General features: G+C 40.5%; 1 protein-coding gene across 2 annotated transcripts; it reads left to right on the plus strand.

The window, feature by feature from the left end:
* The first annotated feature begins 1485 nt into the window (after positions 1-1485).
* Positions 1486-21577, plus strand: Nono (non-POU domain containing octamer binding). 2 transcript variants are annotated; one of them, XM_010607940.3, is made up of 12 exons: positions 1487-1610; positions 2286-2341; positions 12013-12172; positions 14002-14195; positions 15807-16108; positions 17310-17405; positions 17849-18045; positions 18357-18441; positions 18799-18901; positions 19462-19501; positions 19754-19863; positions 20978-21577. In XM_010607940.3, the coding sequence occupies exons 3-12, from the start codon at positions 12022-12024 to the stop codon at positions 21110-21112; spliced, it is 1413 nt and encodes a 470-aa protein (XP_010606242.1). In that variant the 5' UTR covers positions 1487-1610; positions 2286-2341; positions 12013-12021; the 3' UTR covers positions 21113-21577. The 2 variants fall into 2 exon arrangements, with proteins under 2 accessions (XP_010606243.1, XP_010606242.1); XM_010607941.3 differs by lacking the exon at positions 2286-2341 and having other exon boundaries at positions 1486-1610.
* Positions 21578-22393: the final 816 nt, after the last annotated feature.

The following is a 22393-nucleotide window of genomic DNA, read 5'->3' on the forward strand; positions in this document are numbered from 1 at the left end:
TGCTCATGATCAGCATACAATTACCACAGAGCTATATAACTCAGCCCCCTTTTTATTGGTATTTCCTGTGTATCAAATTACTTAGTTTTTGTTTTTGTTTTTGTTTTTTTGAGACAGGGTCTCCCTATGCAGTTCAGGCTGGCCTTGAACTCACTATGTAGTCCTTGCTGGCCTATCTCAGGATCCCAAGTGTTGGGATTACAGGTGTGCACTACCAAGCCTGGCTTTTGTTTGTGGAGACAGAGTCTTGCTTTGTAGTGCAGGCTGGCCTTGAACTCATCTTGTAACCTAGGCTGCTCTAGAACTCACAGCAATTCTCTTGCCTCAGCCTTCAGAATGCTTGGATTACAGGTATGTGTCACAATGCCCACAATTCTATTTAATAAAATAAAATTAAGCATTCAGTTCCTCAGTAACATGAATCACATTTCAAATCCTGAGTGGCCACATGTGGCTGGTAGCCACTGTATCGAACACAACAGCTACAGAACCTTACCATAACTAGGAAATTTTATTGGCCATCACAAGTCTGAATAATTGTGTCTCCACACAAGGTGGTGCCAGATGGGATACTCTGCAACCCTGAGTGTGAATTAGTTAATTGATGGGAATTAACTACAATATCCATCAGCTGAGCCTTGTAATCCTTAATTAACCACAGAGGTGAGTTAGACGTTACCCAAAGAGTGAAGGTAGGCCTCCTATGTTATATAGAATCGGTCTGATCTGGAGGTCCATCATAAATCCATGACAGTGATGGCACCTGTTGAATTTCTGGATGTCGTAAGAATAATGACGTTGGTACTGCTAAATTCCCAGGCTACCATGGAAATGAGGGCGCTAGTAACAATCTGTGTAATCACAGAGAGGTTAAGGTGTCAAGCTCCTTTCCGTTTGCGCAGCTTTCTAAAACCATGACCATTTCAGTGGTGCTTCCCAGAGTAGTCTGGGGTGGCAGGAGAAGCAACTAGAATGTGATTAAGTACGAGGTGTCAGGGTGCAAACCCTGCTGAGGAAGTGTGAAAAAAGAAACATGGCGGGGCACTTTTTCAGTAGGAAAAGGCTAGATCTAGTACTTGAATACAATGACATTGTTAAGCTTGCCTCTTGCACAGGCGCACTGCAGGAATTATCAGAGCACAATTAGGCGCGCATTTTCTCTTTTCTCTCCCACTTTCCTTTCTCTTTTTCTCCTCTCCTCTGCCCCTCCTACCACTTGATCCTTCAGTCTTTCCGTTAGTCCGTTTAGGTCTATCCTTCCGAAGCCCTCACCCCCACTCGACCCCCCCTTCCGCCCTCTGCGCAACACCGCTTGGGCATGCGCATTAGGTACAAAGCCTCGCTCTTTGTCCCCATCTGTCGTTCACACGAACTCAAGTCTTTGGCGTTCGGTAGCCAATAGACTCTAAGAAATGGCGGAAAAAGGATTCCGCCTCTTTAGACACACCTTGATTAGCAGTTCGAATAACCAATCGAGAACACGACTTCGTGCCCCTCGGGAGGCACCGAGCTCCGTCGTCTCGTTTCCGGCGGTCGCGCGCTCTTTTCTCGGGACGGTAGAGCCTGTGTGAGCGTCGCCGTTACTCTGAGGAGAGGACTGTTGGTATTGGGTGAGTTTTGGGATGCCTTGGTTTCTTGTTTGGGAGGGGAATGAGATTTCATGTAGGATACCTGAAGGGAGAGGCGAAGGCGAGGCTGGATTTGGAGAGAGGATGGCGGTTCCAAAGCCCCTTGAGGCCTTGTCCCCGCCGCCACACGGCCTCCTCAGCCCACCCGCGGGGGCCCTGTGCGCTCAAGTCGCCCTGCCTTGGGTTTTACCCGTCGCCTGTATTCTTTCCCTCCCCAATTCTTTGTGCGACTGTCTGTGAATCTTAGCCGTGTCGGTTTTAAGTTCTCGGTGCCTGAGCCTCCCTGGGCCAGAGGATGTAGGGTCTATTATGCTAGAGCCCTGAAGTCGTGGTTGGAGGAGGAGGCGCTTTGTCGGACGCTCCTCCTCTCCGCTCCGCGAGGCCATTAATTCAGAATGGGCGAGTGGGGCTCCTCCAGCGATGTTTCTTTGTCAAAACTCTTAGCGAGGAAGTTCCACTGCTACTCCAGGCCCCACAGCTTTCGGAGTTAGGTTTTAATATACCCATTTTTTAAAAAAATGTTGCTGCCTACCTTTTTGAACCGTTTATAGCATTACTTTTTGAAATGAAACTTAAGTGTATAGCTTTCCAGTCGAGTATTTCCCACTTTGAGAACATCTTATTGTATGTTGACACCTTTCTTTGTGTTTTTAACAGCGAAGTCGAAGTTAGAGAGGACTGGGAGGCACTTTGCTGTCTTCAATTAAGTTAAGGTAGGTATAGGGAGGGGGTAAGAGTTGCCAGATAAAGTTCAGGGTACCCAGTTGGCTAAGAATTTCACGTAGACGAAAAATTTTTAAGTACATATTGCATGGTACTCAGAGTAAACTTTTTATTAATCTGAAAATTTAACCGTATATTTCCTTTTTTTTTCCTAAATCTGGCAACTCTAGTAGAAGGCAATGGCCGGGTTTATAATGTATGTTTGTCCAACTTTCCCTGAAGGTCCTAAGAAACTCTTAGGAAAAGAACTCACTGTTTGTGTGTTACAGCCTTTAGGCTGGCCATCTGGGCTGCCATTTCAGCCTGGTAAATTTACATCAGGTTTCTTCAGAAATTTCCACTTAATAATTTGACTCCCTTTGCTGAAAACTGAGGGAACATTTTAAGATATTTCAGATATGTGTAATTACTGTTTGGCTTTGTACCTAAATGTTTACACAGTTCTGTCATACCCAATAGCCACAGTTTTTCTAAGCCATCAGTACATATTCTTTGAGTCCTTCATCAGGGTTAATCTTTAAGGACAGTTAAGTAGAAATCCTTGTTGCTTATCTTTGCGCTTTATTCTCTTTTCAGAGACTCAATAACTAGGGGGCAGTGAATTTATTACTCAGAAGAGATTTCTGCATATAATTCCAAATTATATTAGTGGGCATCATCAGAAGTAGGTGATCTAGGGCAATACTTGAGTAATTGCTGCATTGTGAACATTGTACAATAGTATTTTATGCAGTAACTGCATTTCATGAAACCTATGGGGAGGAATATATGGAAAGGGAAGATTAAAAAGATGAGCATTGGAGACAGTTAACACAAAATAGGCAATTTAGTTATTAAAATATTTGTTGCAATCTACCAGAGTGGAAAGAAGGTCAGTGTACAGTATCTGAGGCACCAATTTAACTAGAGCACGCACTCAATGTAGAAATAGGTGTGTTGATTGCCTTCACAAATGTTACTCTGCTCTGAGTACTCATTTAGGCCTTAAAATAACCAATCCTGTAAGGTAGATTCTGGGACAGGTGAATAGACAGGCTCAGAAGTTAGATGACATGGTCAGTGAGTTTGGTGGAGTTTAAACTGAGATGAAGCTCTACATGTAGCACATTGATTATGAATTTTAGAGTTCAGCAGACCTGGGTTTTACTCCATCACACTTGTGGTGTGACCTTGGGTGAATAAAGTACAATGGTATCTCAGCAGGAACTTGATTCTTTACATGGTTTTGGTCACAAACTGAATCAAATTCAGTGGTTAGGTTCACTGTTGACCTTATGGGGAAATTTTATTAATTTTGTGCCCAGAACTGTGGAAAGAATTGAGTTTGTAAACTGAGGTACCACTGTATATCTCTTAAGGCATCAGCTTCCTTAACTAGAATAATAATAGCTCAGCACTAAATGAGACACAGCAGGCTTAGCACAGTACCTGGCTACAGATTCTTCTTTCTTTGAGCCAAAGTCTTGGCATAGTTTGAGCCATAGTTCAGGCTGGCATTGAACTTGTTATGTGGCCCAGGCTGGCCTCCCTGTTGGTAATCCTCCTGCCTCAGCCTCCCAAGAGCTGGGATTACACCACACCTGGCTGAGGCCAAACTTTGTGAAACCAAAAAATGACCTCCATTGAAATAAATGGTTTGGAAACATGTTAACATGTGCTTAGCACTTTGTCCTTTAGGTAGAGGTAGATCATTTCTACTAGAAGTTCTGATAAATTATAAATATAGTTCTTTGAATATTTTTTAAGTTTTGCACGAATCCCTATATAAAGGTTTCTATAAACATAAGTATATATTATGGGTTCTTCAGTATGATATTAGCTACTCAGACTGGGGCCACTGACTCCTAAATTAAAAGCAGGAAGAAAACAAAAAAGGTTCCTTGGATTCTAACCTGCGGTAAGAAGGTAAGAACTAGTGGGAGAAATGGCTATGATGATAATCTGTTTCTGGCATTGGCCACTTTAGGACCAGGAAAAGGGAGGTATTTAGTACCTGGGACCCAAATAGAAGATTTGATTCTGATGCTCACCTTACCTCATCCTAAATCACACACCCCCCCTTTGGTACTGGGAATCAAACTCTGGACCTTGCCCTTGCCAGGCAGGCATGGCACCACTGAGCTAAATCCCCGGCCCAATCCCGAATTATTTCTAGGGTGGACTTAGAGTTTGTGTTTTAGTTTCCCTACTTTTGTATCTTTATTTTTATTTTATTTATTTTTTCTCTTTTTGATACTGGGGACCAAACTGGACCTTGCACTTGCCAGGCAGCTGGCAGAACCACTGAGCTAAATCTCTGACCTTATATCCTTATTTTTAAAAACCATGCATTCTAGCTGGGCGTGGTAGCACATACCTATAGGCCTAGTGTTAAGCTGAGGCAGAAGGATCATGCGTTCAAAGCCAGCCTGGACTACATTGTGAGACCCTCTCAAAAAAACAGCAGCTAGGCATGATGGCACACACCTGTAATCACAGCACTGAGGCAGAGGATTCCCAGTTTGAGCCCCATCTGAGCAGTTTAAGAGACTTGGCATGACTGTTTCTCAGACTTTTGAAAAAGGTTTGAGGCTGTAGCTTACTGCAGAAGCCCTGGGTTCAATCTGTAGTACTAAAAAAATCCCCAAAATATGATTTCCTTTTTTTTTTGGGTGGTGCTGGTGATCAAACCTAGGGCATTGTGTATGCTAGCATTCTAAAGCTGAGCTACATCATCAGTCCTGACTTTTTAAAATATACTTTTGCCCATGAAATTGCTGCACCTGATTATAGCTTTTTAAATTGTTAGGGGCCGGGGATTTAGCTCAGTGATTCCACCAACTCCCTCGCAGTGCAGGGACCTGAGTTAGATCCCTCGTATGAGGAGGGCAGAGCCAATAAATTGCTAAAACTTTTGACAAAACTGCTATGCTGTGTAACACAGTCACAGAGATAAGACATTTATTGTAGATTGTAATAGAAAAAAACGAAACAAATGTAGGGAGCAGCTTAGTAAATTATACATACAGCTGGGCTTTATGTAGCCATTTAAAGTTATGTTGATGTTACAGAAAGGAAAATCTGAACGTACTATGATGTATTATTTCAGTTATTGAAATGGCAAATAAGCAAAAATGGAAATTGTAGAAGGAAAAGGATCAAATGCAGTAGGGGCTTGATTGACAGCTAAATACTGTATCCATTAGCATTGTAGGAGTGAATGACATGAAAGTGGTTTATTTATTTTAATTTTATGTATGTATTTATTTTGTTTTTTTTGAGACAGTGCCTTTCTATGTAGTTGAGGCTGGCCTTGGACTCCCTATGTAGTCCAGGCTGGCCTCAAACTTGTGATCTGCCCTTAGCCTCTCAAGTGCTAGGAGTACAGGTATGTGCCACCATGCTGGGCTCAGTGAATGCAGTTTATTATGTGTCATAAAGAAGAAAGGGCAGGCTACAATATAGTTTTTATTATAATGTGGTCTCTGATGCATACAAATAAGAGTCCACTAAAAAAGTATACATACTTCAAGAAAAGAAAAACTTGTAGAAATATTTTTCTTTTTTAACTTTGGTACTGGGGATCAAACTTGACTTTGCACTTGTGAGGCAGGTACAGCACCACTGAGCTAAATCCTCAGCCCTTTGTATAAATATTTTAATACTGAATTTATTGAGACATGAAATTAATCCAAGTTACCTTCAGCCCCTACAATTATAAGAGGTGCTCAAAGTGGTGGCCATCAGCTTCCAGACATTTATTAGGGCAGCGATCTGTTTGGGTAACCTTGGTCATTGAGATTGCTGAGCATGCATTTTCAATTTCTTATCTGAGGGCCAGTACAGTAGTGGGTTTTCTGTGATAGGCGACATCCTCTAGGGTCCCCCATTCAAGGAATAACACCATCTGTTGAAAAAACATCATACTATTTTTCTTTTCCTGAAGTGTGTATACATTTTTTGGTAGACTATATAAAGTTAATGACTAGGAAGGTGTACACTAATGTTAACATTTGACTATTAGTGGTGGGTCTATGGATTTTTCTTTTTATTTCTAGGTTTTCTATATTAAAGATTATTTTGTGGTAAATATTGTTTTTGATTGGCAATGAGAAACCTAAGGTTGATGAAAAGATGAGAAAAAATTCAAGTTTTGGCTTAAAGTTCAATGGTTCTATTTATTTTTCAACTCTTCTATTTAAAATTGTAAGCCATGGTGGCACACAGCTTTAATCCCAGCACTTGGGAGGCTGAGGCAGGAGGATGGCCAGAAGTTCAAGGCCAGCCTGGACTATGTAGCAATACCTTGTCTTAACCATACAAAAGGAAAACAAAATTTCAGTATGCTTCCTTCCACTCACCCTTCCCATTTTTCTGTATTTTTCCATAGTATGTAACCACTTAAGTACTGTGTAACTTGCTTATCATGTATATTTTCACTGTATATATTATCATGTATTTGTTTTCACTAGTTAGAAGGGAAGCTCCAGTAGTAGCAGGGATCTGCTTTGTTCATGGATGCACCTTGCATAGAACCTAGTAAATAGTAGGAATTCAGTGAATACTTCTTTTGTTGTTGTTTGAAACAGAGTTTCACTGTGTAGCCAAGGCTGATTTTAAGCACAGTGTAGCCCAGGCTGGCTTTGAACTCGGATCCTCCTGCCTCAGCCTCTGGAGTGCTGGGATTACAGGCATGTACCACACACCTGGCTCTGTGAATAATTGTTAAATGAATTAGTAAAATGAAAAATTGGTAACTACAAACAAAAACTTTTTGTTTTTGCCTACCTTTATCTTGTCTACATTAACACGTTAAAGAAAATTTCCCCATAAGAGCATTAGATATATTGTTCATGTTTACCTGGTCTCTATGTCCTTTGTTGTTTTGTGTGGTGTGTTTGTTTTTTGAAAAGGGTCTCCCTGTGTAGCTCATGCGAGCCTCAAACTGATCCTCTTGCTTCAGCCTCCTGAGTGTTGGAGTTACAGATGTGCCCCACGATGGCTGGCTATTCTTTTTTTTTTTTAAGTGCTTCGCCACAGAGATCCACTCTCAGCCCTGATCTTTATTATTTTTAAGGCTGCATAACATTCATTTGTAAGTTTTGGATATTTTAATCATTTTCATTGTTTTTTATCACAAAGGCCATTATAATAAATGTTTTTATCGATAGTTTTTTTTTTTTTTTTTTTTTTTTTTTTGTTTTTTTTTTTTTTTTTTTTTTTGAAAGGGTAGGATTAGATTAGGCATCATTTTGAGTTTTCATGTATGACCTGAGGTGTATAATATGAGGGATGTATACCTATGTGTCATGTAATGGCAAAGGTTCCTTGAGAAACAAAAATAGCAGTCTACAGTTATAGATGGAAAAATAAACTCTCATTAGGGACTTCTCAAGGTAAATGTTCACTATTGGCAAGACAATGCCAGGCATCATTCTGTGGCAGTAATGCGCCACCACTCCCAGCTTACTGGTACCTTTTTTTGGTACATTTTTCTTTGTTTTTGTTTGTTTGTTTGTTTTTGGTACCGGGGATTGAACTCGGACCTTAGGCTTGCGAGGTAGGCAGAGGAACCACTGGGCTAAATCCCCAGCCCTTTTTGATACATTTTTGATGTAATGATCATATTCATCATAGGAAATTTGTACCTGTACATGATATATGTTTTTTTTGGTAGTAGGGATCGAACTCAGGTCCTTGTGCTTGTGAGGCAGGCAGAACCACTGAGCTAAATCCTTGGCCCTGATAAATCTCTTTTTTTTGGTTTGGTTTGGTGTTTTTTTGTTTTTTGTACCAGGGATCGAACTCAGGACCTTGTGCTTGTGAGGCAGGTGGTGGAACCACTGAACTAAATCCCTGGCCCCCTGATAATATCTTGATTCTTCTTTTTTCCCTAGTCCTCTTCCCTCCTTTCAGCCTCTCTTCTCCTTATTAACCAAAGCTTTTTCTTTTTTCTTCCTTGTCCCTCCCTTCTTTCTCCTCCCTCCTTTGTTCCCCTTCTAATTTGAACATTTTTTCCCAGTTTCCCAATATCTGTTATACATTTTGGTCCTTATTTATGCTTTTGGTATTTCATACCAGCAGAACAATGCGGTATTTACATGTGTGTCTGATTTATTTCACTGAAGAGTATGGTTTGTAGCTAGGTGCATCCATTTAGCTAGTTTATCCTTTATGGTAGAGTAGTACTCTATTGTATACAAAAACCATATCTTCTTTGTCCATTCATGGGTTGATGGGCATTTGGGTTATGTCCAAGTTACAAACTCTGCTGCTATAAACATGGGTGTGCATATATTGTGGTATGATGCTGGGGAGATACCAAGAAGGGATATAACTGGGTCAAATGGAACCTCTTAGGTTTTTTTTTGTTTTTTGTTTTTGGTACCAGGGATCAAACTCGGGACCCTGCACTTGCTAGGTAGGTGCAGTGCCACTGAGCTAAATGCCTCCCCCCCCAATTCCATTTCTTGGTAACAGCTATTTCTGGAGTGTACCAGATAGAATCTCAGCATTTTAATTTGCATCTCATAAATGACCAGTTACGTTGGAATTTTTTTCATATATTTACCATTTGTCCTTCATCCGAGTGCCTATTTCAGATGCCCATTTTTGGACTGAGTCTTTAAATTTGAGGTGATCTGATTTTCTTTCAATTCTTTACATATTAGTCCTTTGAGGAATAGGTGGCAACATTTTTTCCCACATTAGGTAGGTTATTTGTCTGAGATCGCAGTTGTTGATTCTTTGCGATATTTCCTGTGTGATTGGGGTTTTGTTCATGGATATAGTTTAATTTTAAAATTTTCTTGATAAATTCTAAAATTTTTGAGTTAGGGAGTTGGATTGGTTTTTGTTTGTTTGTTTGTGTTTTGAGACAGAGTCTCACTATGTAGTCCAGGCTGGCTTCGAACTTAGGGAAACCCTCCTGCCTTGGCCTCCTGAGTATTGCATTTACAGATATGTGTCACCATGCTTGGCCATTTTTTTTTTTTTTTTTTTGACATGGTGTCACTGTAGTTTCAGGCTGGCCTTGAACTCTGTTGGTGATCTTCCTCCAACTTCCCAAGTCCTAGGATTACAGGGATAGACCATCACATTTGGCGTTGATTCTCTTAATATCTCTTGTTTTATATATTACCTTGTGAAACATTTTTGGTACTGGGAATTGAACTCAGGGCCTTGCACTTGCTAGGCAGGTGCTGTGCTGCTGAGCTACATTCTCAACCCCATGAAACAGTTTTTGTATGTAGAAATTGGTAATTGCATTGTATTTATGTTAATAATGCAGCGTTCATGAAAATGTCCTTTTCTGCATCTTTCCTTCAGCTCAATTCTGACTAGAAGTGTCATGTCTTAATTCATTTAATCTTACAGATTTTTTTCTTACTGTTTTGTTTGTTTGCCTTTTGAGACGGAGTATCGCTATGTAATCCAGGCAGGCCTTGGAACTATGTGCCCCAGGCTGGCCTCTTACCTGCCTGAACCTTCTAAGTGCTGGGGGCTACAGGCATGTGCTACTATGTTCAGTTTACAGTGGAGTGTGCCTGTGTCTGGTACTGCTAATTGAACCCAGGGCCTTTGCACTGAGGCACATTCCAAGCCTTTTCTTTTTTATTTTGAGATGGGTCTAGCTAGGCAAGTTGCCTAGGCAAGACTCAAACTTGGGAACCTACTGCCTCAGCCTTCCAAGTGCTGTTACAGGTATTCACCACTGCTCTTGTTCTAGTGAATTTTGTTTTGTTTTGTTTGTAAGACAGGGTCTTACTATGTAGTTCAGGCTGGCCTCACTCAGTTTTCCCCCTGCTTCAACCTCCCAAATGCTGGCATTATAGGTGTACCCTACCACACCTGGCTACATTGATTTTTAAATGACAGAATTAACATACATCCTTTTATATTTGTTTCTTTTATTGCTTTTGTAGTTGTTTATCATTCTATCATGATTAATAACTATTTACTAAGTGCTTACTCCACCAGTAATGAGTTAGTGTTTCACACTGATTAGCCCTCATAGCCACCTTGAGAGACAGGTAGTTTTGTTCATCCCTTTGTACCAGAAGAAGCAGACATATAAGTAATTTACTAGATGGTGGTACATTGCTAGTAAATATTAGGAAGATGATTCAAACCTAAGTATGTCTGACCCAGTGACACATATTTAGAAAGAAACTTTACTGTTGATTCTACTGTATCTATGTAAAGTACCTCCCCAAAATCCCTAGACTTTAATAGTCCTGTCTTATGATAATTAGAATCTGTTTTAGTCATTGGTTCCCCACTTCCACTCCTGTACTGGGGCTCGAATCTAGGACTTGAAAACTAAGCTGTTTATTTCCCTAGCCCTTTTTATTTATTTTTCAGTTTTGTAACAAGATCTCAACCAAGTTGCCTAGGCTGGGCTTGAACTTGGGATCCTCCTACCTTAGCCTCCCAGGGTTGCTAGAATTATAATTGTTCACCATCTCCTGCTCTCAGTCATTGTTTTTAAAATGGTATTTAATATATGATAAGACCCATTTTTGGAGAGTATATTTTAAAGTTATAATAAAAGACATATTGCTATTAATCTCCCTCAAATATTCCCCTCACTTCAAATACATTCCATCTCTGTTAGGGCAGCTTCAGTGGTCTGAATCGAATCGAAATGTTTATTTTTCATGTCCATTTTGAGGAAGGGCCAGAAGTTGTAGTTCTGGTGGATGAGGACACACTAATGTTTTTATTAGCCTGCCTTCCCATTGGATAGTACTCAGCAGCGACATTCAATGTACTTTTTGGCACACCTCATAAAGACACTCAAGATTTCCAGAACTGTTTCAGATAGTGACAGAATAGTGGGATAAGTGTGTTGAAAGTGAAGAAAGATGTTTTGAGGGGGATCAATGGCAATGTGTCTTTTATTGTAATAATTTTTTTAATTTAAGCATACCTTAGTTTTTTATCTGCCCCTGTATGTTATTTTGGGGAACAATGGTTTCCTGTTAATGTAGTTTTTAAAATTTTTTTTATTTGGACGGGGTCTCACTATGTAGTTGAGACTGACCTGGAACTCACTATGTAGCCCAGGCTGGTCTTGAACTCATAGCAATTCTCCTGCCTCAGCCTCCTGAGTGCTGGGATTACAGGTGTGTGCCACCACACCTGGCAAAAAAATGTTTTTATTAGTATAAGTTTGTGGTAGATCATGATTACATTTGTTAATATATAGTATTGGAGTGGAAATTTTCTTAAGTCATTCTAGTAAAAGTTCTCATCTAGTGTTGCCCTATTTTTTGAGTTTGGGGATTGAACCTAGGGCTTCTTAAATGTGTTTGTACTTTTTTTTTTTTTTTTTGGTACTGGGGATCAAACTCGGGTCCTTGTGTTTGTGAGGCAGGCGCTGGAACCACTGAGCTAAATCCTTGGCCCCATGTTTGTAGATAGTTTTAATTGTACTTCTTTGCCATAGTTTTTCTTTCTTTCTTTTTTTTTTTTCTTTTTTTGGTACTGGGGATCAAACTCAGGACTTTGCACGTGCAACGCAGGTGCGGCGCCACTGAACTAAATCCCCAGGCCTGCCAGTTTTATAAAGTGGCCATTTGTTTGGATCTGACAAAAGCCAGAATACCAAAGGTAATTTGTGACATGTAAGTCATCAGGAAGGTGACTGATTGCATTTGTTATTCCACTTTTTTTTTAGGGTGTAAAAATGCAGAGCAACAAAACCTTTAACTTGGAGAAGCAGAACCATACTCCAAGGAAGCATCATCAACATCACCACCAACAGCACCACCAGCAGCAACAGCAGCAGCCACCACCACCACCAATACCTGCAAATGGGCAACAGGCTAGCAGCCAAAGTAAGCAGCTGCTAGGGTAGAAATATATTTTCCTTTTCAAAATACCTCCTTGGTTTTTATTTTTATTTGTTTGCTTTTTTTTGAGACAGGTTCTTGCTGTGTAGTCTAGGCTGGTCTTGAAACTGTGGCAGTCCTCCTGCTTCAGCGACCCCAGTGCTGGGATTATAGGCATGCACCACCACACCTCGAAACTTTTTTCGTTTTTAGATTAGTATCTTGGAACTGCGAGAAGATAGGCCTTTATGCTACCCTTTTATTTTTATTTTTTTCCTATTTAACACCCCCCCGCCACACACACACTACCGGGAATTAAACTCAGGACCTTGTGCTTGTCAGGCATGTGTGGCACCACTGAGCTAAATCCCTGACTCCTATTTATTGCTTAAGACCTGTTAATAGAAAAGGGCTGATCTCATGAAACCAAGGAACAGACATGAATGACAACAGTTGAGTATACGTTACTCTGATGTGTTGCCACATTGCACTACTAAACATGTCCTTTATTTTTTGGTACCGGGGATTGAACTTGAACTTGGGACCTTGCATTTGTGAGGTAGGCACTGGAACCATTGAGCTAAATTCCTGGCCCCATAAACATGTCTATACATTTCACCTCATTTTGTTTCTTAGAGGTAATCATCAATTGACTTGTAGTTAAAGAAAATATTGGTACATCTTTAAGGCCTAGTGGAGAACTTATAAATCCTGGGGCTAATGCCAGGCCAATTTTAATCAGTAAAATACCTTTGAATGTATGTTTTCATTCACTCAGTTAACTTTTGAGTTTCTTTTGTATGGTTCTAAGACTAGAACCAATCTCAAATTTTATTTTCAAAGGTTCCTACAAAGAATACTTTGTTAACTCATTTCTTTTCATTCTGTTTTCCTAAGCCTGAAAAAATCAGAACTGTTAAGGTTATGAAGGTTGGTGAAAGCTTAGGAAAATGGAAGTGTAGCTGTGTGTGTCTGTGTGTGTGTCTATGTATGTCTATGTCTTGTGTCTGTTTTGCAGTGCTTAGAATCAAACCCCAAAGCCTTATACATGCTAGGCAAGCCTTTTACCACTGAGCTAAATCCCTGCCCTGAGCAGTTTTTTGTTTTTGTTTTTTGAGACAGGGTCTCACTATGTAGTTGAGACTGCCCTGGATCTCACTGTGTAGCCCAGGCTGGTCTCGATCTCAGTGATCCTCCTTTCCTTAGCCAGTGTTAAATTTTAAAATCTAATGCTTTATAACAACTCCTTTAACTGCTTAATTTTCTCTTTGACCAGTAGCTCCTGTATTCTCTCTCTGGCTTATTCCAGTTTGGTCCTGGGCTATAGTATAGCAGTTGAAATATTGGGGGGGGCCTCCCCGATATTTGCATACTGCTCTCATTCTGAGTTGTAGTGTAAGTGGCATTGGGAAACAAGTGTTTGCCTTCTGTGCTATAGTTATCTTCTAATCTAGCAGTAATTATAGCTTTTGAAGATGTGACTGTAATTTTGTGATGTTATTTTTTTTAATTTTAGTTATTTTTTTGAGACTATCTTGCTATGTATAGTTCATGCTGCTCTTGAACTCACTGTGTAGCCCAGGCTGGCCTTAAACTCCTGGAAATCCTCGTGCCTCAGCTTCCCAAGTGCTGGGATTAGAGGCTTGTACCACCATGCCTTGTTATTTTTTTTTAAATCCAGTTTTCCCCCTCAAGCCCCCTTCCCTCCCCATTTCTGGCTATTTTTTTAAGAAAAATTGTATTAGTATATGTTTGCAGTATATAATGATTTATACATCATGGGTGACTAATTTTCTTTGCCCAATTTTTTGAGTGACTTAACGTTTTTCTCTCAGATGAAGGTTTGACTATTGACCTGAAGAATTTCAGGAAACCAGGAGAGAAGACATTTACCCAACGTAGCCGTCTCTTTGTGGGCAATCTTCCCCCTGATATCACTGAGGAGGAAATGAGGAAACTATTTGAGAAATATGGGAAAGCAGGAGAAGTTTTCATTCATAAGGATAAAGGATTTGGCTTTATCCGCTTGGTAAGCAACTGTGGGCTTTGGGGCATGTGCTTTATAAAAGGTAGGGAAGCTAGAAAATGGTGGATATGGAAAAGCAGGTGTAGAAATAATTCTCAAGATTGTTAAAAGTTTGCAATTGAAACAATAAAAATTGCAGATTTTTAATTATATTTATTTTTTTTCCTCGGGTTTTAAGAACAACATAAGTTCATTTGTCTAGAATACTAGGGCTGAATTATGCCCTTTAGAATTTATTGTTTTAATTGGGAAATTTCATAGAAGTAAATAGAATAGTAAAATGAATATGTATATATGCATTGCCCAGCTTCAACTCATGGTTAATTTTATTTGCTCTCCACTATACTTCAGCATATTGATTTTTTTTCAGAAAAAGTTTTGGTGACAGTCAAGGTTTAGATAATGTATTTCCAAAATCTATACATATATTGTCTCATTAAGACTCTTCAAAAACATGAGTTTTTTTTTGTCTTTTGAAAATCTTTTAACTTGTCAAATAGGCAATTTTTAGGAGCAGAGTTTTTCTTTTTTTTCTTTTTTTTTTTTTGTACTGGATCAAATTCAGGACCTTGTGCTTGTGAGGCAGGCGGTGGAACCACTGAGCCAAATCCCTGGCCTTAGTGAAAGATTTTTGTTGGGGATGGAACTCAAAACTTTGCCCATGCTAGACAGGTGTTCTATTCCTGATCTATAAACCTAGCTTTACTGGCTTTGTGTTTGTTTGTTTGTTTTTTTTGTTTGTTTGCAAGGCAGGCACAGTGCCACTGAGCTACATCCCCAACCCCATATGTTTTGTTTTTTTTGAGACCAGGTCTCACTATGCAGTTCAGGCTGGCCTTGAACTAATTATGTAGCCCAGATTGGCCTGGAACTTGTAGGAATGAATCCTTTTGCCTCAGCTTTGCAAGTGCTGAGATTTCATGTGTATGCCACTATTTCCAACCTATCTTTTTTTATCGTATATCTTATCTTTAACATCTGATTTGATTTAAGAAAAATGTGCAAGGGGAAATCTTTTTACATCTGGCCTCGAACTCACAGCAATCCTTCTGCCTCAGCCTCCCAAGTGCCAGTATTACAAGTACACCACCATGCCCAGCAAGGGGAAATCATTTCTAGTTATTATTTATCTCCATAAATTATTGGAGCATAATGTGGCAGCCAGATGGGATGGGGATAGTCTGAACTAGTTCTCATTCACATCTGCCACTAACTCAGGATGATGTAGGCAGGTTAGTTTTTATGAGTATCAAGAAGTCCCATCAAAGTCTTCAGTTCTGAAGAAGCCCCTTGGAAGGCATAAATGCTTAGAGTGCATTGCTTGTGAAATTAAAATATTTTGGGTGCTGAATTGCAAGATTAGAGGTGTTAGAATGTTTTTTCAATTTTTGGATGATCTGTTACCACTTGGGAAAATAAATCATGTAAGTGGTATTCACAAATTTCTAATCTCAGTCATTTAGGGTAACTAAAAAGTTGCCTGAAACCATAATTCAATTCTTTTAGCTTTTTCATGGGGGGGGGCATTCTTTTACTGAACTATGTTACTTTAGGTTATTGATGATTGCTTAGGTGGTTATCCTTAAACTGAGTTTTCCCTAATGTCGTTCTTAGGAAACACGAACCCTTGCGGAGATTGCCAAAGTGGAGCTGGATAATATGCCCCTCCGTGGAAAACAGCTGCGTGTGCGCTTTGCCTGCCATAGTGCATCCCTTACAGTCCGAAACCTTCCTCAGTACGTGTCTAACGAACTGCTGGAAGAAGCCTTTTCTGTGTTTGGCCAGGTGGAGAGGGCTGTCGTCATTGTGGATGATCGAGGAAGGCCCTCAGGAAAAGGCATTGTTGAGTTCTCAGGGAAGCCAGCTGCACGGAAAGCTTTGGACAGATGCAGTGAAGGGTCTTTCCTGCTAACCACGTAAGTAACAGTCTTCAGAAATAGACCTTTGGTTCCTAATTTTTTCTGTGGTCTGGAGAGTTAGTCTTTAGTAACCATGTCCCTGTGTTTAAAGGGGTATGTTGTGTCTGTGTCTATTACTGGAGGGTTTTTGTACTGAGCTGTAGGCACAGCCCTTTTTAAATTCTTTATATTGATGCCAGGAGTGGTGGCATGTGCCTCTAATCTCAGCACTTGGGAAGCTGAGGTAGGAGAATTGCCTCAAGTTTCTCCAGACTATGCTGGGCTACGTAGCATTACCATGTCTCAATCATGCCCCCCTCTAAATAAATAAAAAATTTTGAGATGGGGTCTAACTTAACCTACTAACCTCCTGCTTCAGCCTCCCAGTGTGGTGGGGTTATAAGTGTGCACCACTCTGCCCAGCTGTTTAAAGCCACGTGCACACTTAAAGTCTTAGTAGGCCAAGAGACTGAGGCAGAAGGATAATAAGTTCAAGCCTTGCCTGGATAAATGAGCAAGACATATCTCAAAATGAAAAAGGGCTGAGGGTGTAGCTCAGTGGGGGGAGGCCCTGGGTTCAATTGCCAGTGTCACAACAAAAAGACTGAAGCCAGGTGTGGTGGTGCATGCCTGTAATCCCAGCACTTGGGAGGCTGAGGCAGGAGAATCACCACAAGTTCAAGGCCAGCATGGGCTACATAGTGAGGTTAAGGACAGCCTGAACTACATAGCAAGACCATATCTCAAAAGAAAAGAGAGAAAAGATATTAGATCTTAATCATCTTTATAATAGGGTCTTTATAATCTTAATGGGAGTTGTATGAAGAGTAAGAAAAATACTTTTTCATTCATTCAGTAGGTTGTCATTTAATCAGTATTAAATATCCCCTTTAAAGTCTTAAAACTATGCAGAATTTCTTTGTATTTATTTTAGTTTATTTAGTGGAATTCTATAGATACCAAATATTAAGCTGTACTTAAGTATTGCACTGTCCTAAAATTGACATTTCTTTGTGAACGTATTCAGAGATCTAAATCCTGCTGACTCCATCCTATTAACTTCAAATTCTCTATAATGACATTGAAAAGATTTGGTTACTTAGGGTTAGGTGTAAAAATGCCTTTAGAAATATATCTGATTTTCTAGTCCTGGCCCCTAATTAGTTCTTTGTACCAATGACATGATTTTATTAACAGTAAACTTCTTTCTTTCACCCAGATTTCCACGGCCTGTGACTGTGGAGCCCATGGACCAGTTAGATGATGAAGAAGGACTTCCAGAAAAGCTGGTTATAAAGAACCAGCAATTTCACAAGTATGTGGTAATGATAGATTTACCTATTAGGTGTTACCCATTGTTTGTTTTTTGAGGCAGACTCTCTTATGTAGTTTGGGCTGTTCCTGAACTCACTATGTAGCCCAGATTGGCCTTAAACTTGCTGTGATTCTCCTGTCTCAGCCTCCTGAGTGCTTGTATTAGGCATACACTGTCATGCCCAGCTTTTTTTTAAATCTATTCTTGAGGTACTTTTAAAGGGATATGTGAGAGACAGATCTTTGCTTTGCATGTCCATTGGCATTTAACTTGTCTCCCAGAAGGAATGTGTTGCTTCACTTGGGAAATCTTGGATAGAGTAATCTTTTTTTGGGTGGTGGTTACTGGGTATTGAACTCGGAACCTTGCGCTTGCAACAAGCGGTGGCACCACTGAACTAAATCCCCGGCCCCAGAGTTAGTAATCTTGAAACCTTTCTATAGGGAGCGAGAGCAGCCACCTAGATTTGCACAGCCTGGCTCCTTTGAATATGAGTATGCCATGCGCTGGAAGGCTCTCATTGAGATGGAGAAGCAGCAGCAGGATCAAGTGGACCGCAACATCAAGGAAGCTCGTGAGAAGCTGGAGATGGAGATGGAGGCTGCCCGCCATGAGCACCAGGTTATGCTGATGAGGCAGGGTGAGTCATAGCCCTGTGGTCTTAAAGCCAGAAGAATAACAAAAGGGCTTTAGGCCAGAGTTTCTTTGTATTATTCAGTACAGAAAGACCTAAATATCTGCTTTTATTCTCTGAAATACTTTATCTTCCAAGCAAATAAATTGCTTGGAGATGTGACAGAATACTAGATTCTTGGAGAAGGAATTGATAGCTTTGACTTGAGTTTTAGAACCCGAGCACTTGACCACCCAGGAAATATTATCCTCTTTGCATTCTTGATTTTCATGGAGAATTATTGGGCACACATGAAGAGTACTCTCAATTTGTTATAGATTTGATGAGGCGCCAAGAAGAACTTCGGAGAATGGAAGAGCTACACAACCAAGAGGTCCAAAAACGAAAGCAACTGGAGCTCAGGTAACTTTTCTCGAACCCTTTTTCTTTGGCAACTCTAAAAGGTAATGATTCCCTCTTGCTTCCTACCACCATGCTACCTCACACATCTCTAAATGTATTGGTGAATATCTCAAGGTTGCTTCTCAGGTTCTCCCCTTTGGATGGGAGATGTTTTAGCTACCTGTGGTTCTAGAAATTACCTGGGACTGCACTAGAGAAAAAGCAGCTAAGTATTCTTCTCATTAGGCTTCCTTAGGGGTTGCCTTAATTCTCAAGCTATGGTAGTCTTGGGTGAGCTGATCTGCTTGGCTCAGTCTCCTGTAAAGATTTCTCAAGTTCTGGAATACCTCTGTCTTAAATACATTGATGGCTCTCTAGGCAGGAGGAGGAGCGTAGGCGCCGTGAGGAAGAAATGCGGCGGCAACAAGAAGAGATGATGCGGCGACAGCAGGAAGGATTCAAGGGAACCTTCCCTGATGCGGTATATCTCCCATATGCCCGTGAAGTACCAGGCCATTTGTGGTATCACAAAACCACCATGAGTTATTTGTTAGGATGTGAGGTTATGACCAGTTTTTTTCTATGCTATGAAACTCCTTTTAGAAAAAAGGATTCATGGGAACTAGAGGTAAGGTTTGAAGGGGAGTTCATCTTATCTCACAGGTAATTAGGAATCAAAGTTGGGACCCCCACTGTATGCTGTTTAGACTCAATGGTTGTAGAATGAGATAAATTCAGTTCTGTTAACAGCCTTGTTTAATTCACTGCTGTCCTTATAGTTGTAGAAGTTGGAGTCCCAAAAGAAATTAACTGTTTCACCCCATGCCTCTCACTGTTACTAATGAGAAACTTAACTAAATAGCTGTGTGACCTGAACTCTTGTGTACAACTAGTAAGGGGCTGTGAATTGTTCCTTAGCTTAGTCTCAGTGCTCTTGGGATGTGTTATCACTATATTTTATTCCCTTAGTATGGAATCCTCTGTAGATTGTGGTAGAATGTATTGCTGTCATGGACTGTTTTGAGCATCTTTGTTTTTCAGAGAGAGCAGGAGATACGGATGGGCCAGATGGCTATGGGAGGTAAGGATTTGAGGTGTGATGGCTCTGATTTCCTTTTCTTTGTTTGATGTCTGGGAGCTATATAGCTTCTCTTACCTTCTCCAGATTCGAGGGTCTGATATTTCCAGAACATCTTTATTTGGGGGAGTGGGGGTAATGCTTGTGGGCTGGTGGTAGTGTCAGTGGTGGTGATATCAGCCCAGAGGTCTTGTTGAATTGTTTTCTTCAGTATAGAAAACACGTCCATGTACTGATAACAATACTCTGCCTTAGGTGCTATGGGCATAAACAACAGAGGTGCCATGCCTCCTGCTCCTGTGCCAGCTGGTACCCCAGCTCCTCCAGGACCCGCCACTATGATGCCAGATGGACCCTTGGGACTGGTAATAAGATGGAACCTTGGGACTGGTAATAAACTACAGGGCCTTAACAGTAATTTATTTTTATTTTTATTTATTTATTTATTTTTTTGGTACCAGGGAATCAAACTCGGGTCCTTTTGCTTACAAGGCAGGTCGTGGAACCACTGGGCTAAATAAATCCCCAGCCCTTTTTTTGGGGGGTTTTTGAGACAGGGTCTCACTATGTAGTTAAAACTGACCTGGAACTCACTATGTAGCCCAGGCTAGTCTCAAACTCACAGCGATCCTCCTGCTTCAGCCTCCTGAGTGCTGGGATTACAGGCATGTGCCACCACACCTGGCTGCTTTAACAGTAATTTTAAATGGCAAGAGAAAGTGCTTTGCCTTCACAGTACTTGGGCCTAACTCAGTTTTATAGGAAATAAGTCTTTAGGACTACTAGTATCCATGAGATTGTTTGTTTGTTTGAGACAAGGTCTCACTATGTAGTTCAAGCTGGTATTGAACTCACTATATAACCCAGGCTGGTCTCAAACTTGCTGTAATCCTCCTGTCTTGCCCAACTTGAGTGCTAGGATTACAGGTGTGTACCACCATGCTTGGTTATTATTTTTACTTTTGAACAAATTCAGTCATACTATGGTCTGAGTTAAATGAGTAGCCAGTCTGATTGCTATCCTGGATGAACAGGTTTTCATTTGGAGAGACAAGAATGAAGGTTAGGCATTATCACATAAAACATATGAATCCAAAGACATGGCTCGCATAATCCAGAGGTTTTTGTTGTAATGTAAAATGGGTAGTGTCAACAAAACTGGTTAGGATTCAGTTGGAGAGTGATGGCCTGCTCTTGTCTAGATACTAATCGGAAAAAGTTTTGGCTAGAGCACAGCCAACCTGCAATTTAGTATGCAGTGTTTAGTCTATAGTGAGGCATATAGATAAAAGGGTAAAGGTAGGATGACTCAATTTATCACTAATTCAGACAACTTTCCCCTTAGGGTTATCAGTGTTAGCATCAGGAGCCTTGATTAGTTGAATGGAAATAGCATACAGTGGAGAGAGTGACTATAGGTGATTGGGAAGCTTAGGACAAAGATTCTTTTGTAACATTGTTCTCTTTTTCTCTTTTAAGACCCCACCAACAAGTGAACGCTTTGGCCAGGCCGCTACAATGGAAGGAATTGGAGCAATTGGTGGAACCCCTCCTGCATTCAACCGTGCAGCTCCTGGAGCTGAATTTGCTCCAAACAAACGTCGCCGATACTAATAAAGTTGCAGTGTCTAGTTTCCTGAATCCCTTAAAAGAAGGAACCCCTTTTGGACTAGCCAGAATTCTACTTGGAAAAGTGTTAGGGATTCCTCCCGATAGTTAGGTCTTCCCTGCCTGTACTACTCTAGGGAGTATGCTGGAGGCAGAGGGCAAGGGATGGGTGATATTTAACAAATCAGTTCTTTGTGATACATTGTTTAATCAGTTCTCTCGGATGCATTCCTGAAATCTCAAAACATAACTGTTGAAGGCCTGGGGGGAGCCATGGCAAAATGGTTCCAGCTAAGAGTCCCATTAATCTTGATCATTCCGTTTTTTTGTCCATTGTGTTTTTATTTGCTTTCTTATTCTCATACCTCTTAATCCCAGAGACACTGCCACATATGCTACAAAAAATCAGACATCTCCCAGTGACCTTAGCCCCTTTGCTCCATTTGCTTCCCAGTGAGAATTCAGGCAAATGTCCACAGAAGTCACAGCTTATGTATGGTTCTGTTATATCCCATATATTACCCTTTCATGTACTAAAGAACACATTTTTCTCTTAGAGATTTTCATTTTAGTATATCTTTAAAAAAATCTTGTGTTAACTTGCCTCCATCTTTTCCTTGGATGAGGACATCCCAGGAATGACCTTTTTGTGTCTATGATATTGCTATTCACAGCTTTTGATAGGCCTAGTACAATCTTGGGAACAGGGTTGCTGAATGCTGAAAGTTTGACAGTAGCTCTTAGCCTTGCCTATCTTAGGTAGTTATGCTGTGCATTTTTTATTGGTGTACCATGTTTGATTTATCCCTGATACCTTAAATATGGAGTTTTCTGAGAAATGGAACAGTAATACAGCATCAACTTATTAAAGTACATTTTAAGCCTTTTAATTTTCTGTGCTGTTTTTAAAGGGTAAGGGAGGGAAGGGGGGATATTTTAGGACATGAGCAGTAGGCTCTAATAAGGGTGGTCCTTTACTGCCTTTTGAAGTATTAGTTGTCTAGACAAGTGGGAGGGAGGTACATATGGTGATTGAGATGGTTAGCAAGGGTCAGTGCTAATGGGCCCTACATGGAAATAATGATCCCAGGGAAGCTTGCTTTTATTTTTATTTTTTTGTGGAACTGGCGATTGAATTCACGACCTTGTGCTTGCCAGGCAGGTGCAGTGCCACTGAGATAAATCTCTGGCCCTGTTTTGGGGTTTTGAAACAGTCTCACTACGCAGTTCAGGCTGGCCTTGAACATGCTATGTAGTACAGGCTGGCCTCAACTCAGAACAACCCTC

The sequence above is a fragment of the Fukomys damarensis genome, unplaced genomic scaffold (assembly GCF_012274545.1).
Source record: "Fukomys damarensis isolate Sample0158 unplaced genomic scaffold, DMR_v1.0_HiC HiC_scaffold_39, whole genome shotgun sequence".
Classification (NCBI taxonomy): domain Eukaryota; kingdom Metazoa; phylum Chordata; class Mammalia; order Rodentia; family Bathyergidae; genus Fukomys; species Fukomys damarensis.

Excerpts from the sequence above, each read along its gene's own strand:
- Nono (XM_010607941.3), top strand. The coding sequence starts at position 12,022 with ATGCAGAGCAACAAAACCTTTAACTTGGAGAAGCAGAACCATACTCCA. Across the intron at positions 19,502-19,753 it reads GGGCCAGATGGCTATGGGAG|GTGCTATGGGCATAAACAAC; the intron begins GTAAGGATTTGA and ends ACTCTGCCTTAG. Across the intron at positions 19,864-20,977 it reads CAGATGGACCCTTGGGACTG|ACCCCACCAACAAGTGAACG; the intron begins GTAATAAGATGG and ends TTCTCTTTTAAG.